General features: G+C 48.6%; 1 protein-coding gene across 1 annotated transcript; it reads right to left on the bottom strand.

The window, feature by feature from the left end:
- Window positions 1–6: 6 nt before the first annotated feature.
- Window positions 7–1,660, bottom strand: LOC108517307 (golgin subfamily A member 8A-like; the record flags this gene model as incomplete). Its single annotated transcript, XM_017855151.1, has 2 exons — window positions 7–919; window positions 1,541–1,660. Coding segments are annotated over 2 exons (387 nt in total), but the record flags the coding sequence as incomplete, so codon positions are not given.
- Between the last annotated feature and the right edge of the window lie 835 nt (window positions 1,661–2,495).

The raw sequence follows: 2,495 nt of genomic DNA, 5'->3' as shown, positions 1-2,495 counted from the left end.
GACAGAGTTTGAGAAAGGTCCCCCCATTCTGCCAGCTTTTGATTTAGAAAGGTGCGTTCATTCAACATCTACTGAGCACCCACAGGCCAGGTATGGTTCTTCACAGCAGAGATATAAGACAGAAAAGGACAGACAGGAGCCCTTGGCCCTGAGGTTTCCATTCTAGGGGACTTTAAATCTTGAACTCTCAGAGCTAACAGACACCTTTGATACGCTCCACCTCCTCCAGAAACAGGAGCCCAAGGAGGAGAGAAGGCTTGTCCTGACTCAAAAAGCAAATTAGGGACTGAGGACAGAAATACAGGCCCCTGACAACCAGCCAGGCTAGTGCTTCCCTGAGAGGCAACCCCAGGGGGTGTGTGGCAAGAACTCAAGCAGGGGTGTCTGGAGAAGAGAGAGCAAAGAGGGCAGTGCAGAAGAGCCATGCTGCACATTCTGTGCTCTGGGGTCCATCCAGGTGAGGCCTGCATGCCCCAGCTCCCCAATTTCCCTTCGTACCAGGGGCCCCTAGCCCCTTTACTCAGAGCTCCAATGGGAAATGAATACAGGATTGGCAGCGTGGAATCAGAGGACGCCACTGGACTCTTCCCAGTGAATGGATGTTTTCACTGAGTTGACTGATTATTACGGAGCTTTGAGTCCGGGGCTCCTGCTAGTTCTTGGTACTGGCTCTGAGGTGCATGCAGAGAGAAGGAGTTGGATGAGGATTGCGGAGAGGGGTAGAGAGAACACTCATTAGGGCTGGGGAGGGGTGTGTGGGGGCTGTCTCAGCTGGCAGAGGGGCAACCAGCCCCTGCTGTGGGAGGAGGTTGGAGGGCTGGCCTGCAGGGTCACTGAACCTCAGCCCAGGGCCTCTTACCTGCAGATCTTTCAGGGTAGTAGATGACACAGGGCCCTCCCCATAGACACCTGTTGCTGACTACAAGAGATGAGAGTGCGTATGGAGATGTTCTATCCCCCTCAGTGTCTAAGCCCTCTGACTTCCTTTCTTCCCCATCAACTGACAAACATTTCTTTTCTGCTTATCTTGGACCAGTTGTCCCATAACTCCTTTGTGCCAACTTCTCTCATGGTTCTTATCTCCCCACCATCCCACCCTCGGGTCCTTTCAGTGACTCCTAAAGGGGCAGCCTGATGGCAAGTGACTCTTCTCATTGGCCTGGCTTCCCCTTGAGACTGGGAATGAGGAAAATCAAGCAGCAACGACCATTTCCTGGGTGTCCTGGGTGTTTACAGCAGGCCATGTACTAAGGATTCACATAAAAGCAACAATAACAAATCTCATTAAACTTCACAAATGGAAGTAAAAAAAATTCCCACCTCTATTATACAGATGTGAAAAGAGAGACCCGAAGACCTCAAGGAACTTGCCCTAAATCACATCTTAATCAATCCCTAATCAATCGTTAGCAGACGGAGAGGCAGGATTCAAACCCAGAATTCTTAACCAGTACCCAACAGTCCATCCACAATCTTAACAATTACCCTCTACTGCCCCTTGGGTCCCCTGTCCCCAGGAGCCTGGTCAGCCAAGACTCACATCCCCAGGTGAGCGGTAACCACCAGAAGTGGCTGTGTCAGGGCTACTGCCATTGATTTTCTTTTTCCTGTTGGCTCCTGCTGGAACGCCAGGGCTCTTCCTCTGCCAATATTCTTTTAACTGTGGGAAGGAAGAGCAGTAAAACTCATGAGAAGTATCAGCCCCTACAGCCACATCCTCCTTTACAGTTTTTACAAAATACTCTTATGCACCATCTGATTTAATGCCACCAACAACTGTACAAGGTGTTGTCACAATCACTTAGTGACTGAGAGGGATTGATACCATGGTTAGAAAAAAAAAAAGAAAAAGGCAATACTGGAACTTAAACTCAGTCTTCTGACTCCAAGCTCTGGGGTTTTGCCATGAATCAGTAGCTGCCAGGGACAAAAACCGGGGCAGAGTTTGAAAAGTAAACATGAAGCAGGCGGGAACTGTATGCCGTGTGGTTTAGAGTCATACATCCTCACATGTCTGTTAGTGTGAGGAAGTGCACCGGTACCTCTCACACTTGCATATCAATGTGTCCTCACAGCAGAAGGCAGCTTTTTTGTTAAATCTGGGAATTTATCAGAAAGAGGACAACCCAAGCCTGATTTCAGAGAGAAGTCTGGTATATGCTTCGAAACCTATGTGACTGTCATCCCTAAGTACATTAATGTTTTATCTCGAGAATCAGGTGAATCAGATGCTTCAGAAAGATGTCCCACATTCATCCTGTGGCACGCATAGTACCCCAGGTTGAGATGATATGAGGAAGATTCAAGTTGTCTAGTTCAGTTTCCCAAGATCTACTCCACTGAAGATGAGCAAATCTCACTTCAGAGACCACTGACTGAAGGACAGTCTGGTCCCAGAACTGTGGAGAACTCAGAAAAGAATGTTAAAGTCTCTCTGCAAAGTAGAAGCCTGGGAGAAAACCAAACCAAACCTGTTCTCCCATCGCCACCCAGAG

This window comes from Rhinopithecus bieti, unplaced genomic scaffold (assembly GCF_001698545.2).
Source record: "Rhinopithecus bieti isolate Rb0 unplaced genomic scaffold, ASM169854v2 scaffold_41252, whole genome shotgun sequence".
Taxonomy (NCBI): Eukaryota; Metazoa; Chordata; class Mammalia; order Primates; family Cercopithecidae; genus Rhinopithecus; species Rhinopithecus bieti.
The sequence above is the reverse complement of the archived record's forward strand: the minus strand, read 5'-3'. Positions and strand labels throughout refer to the sequence as shown.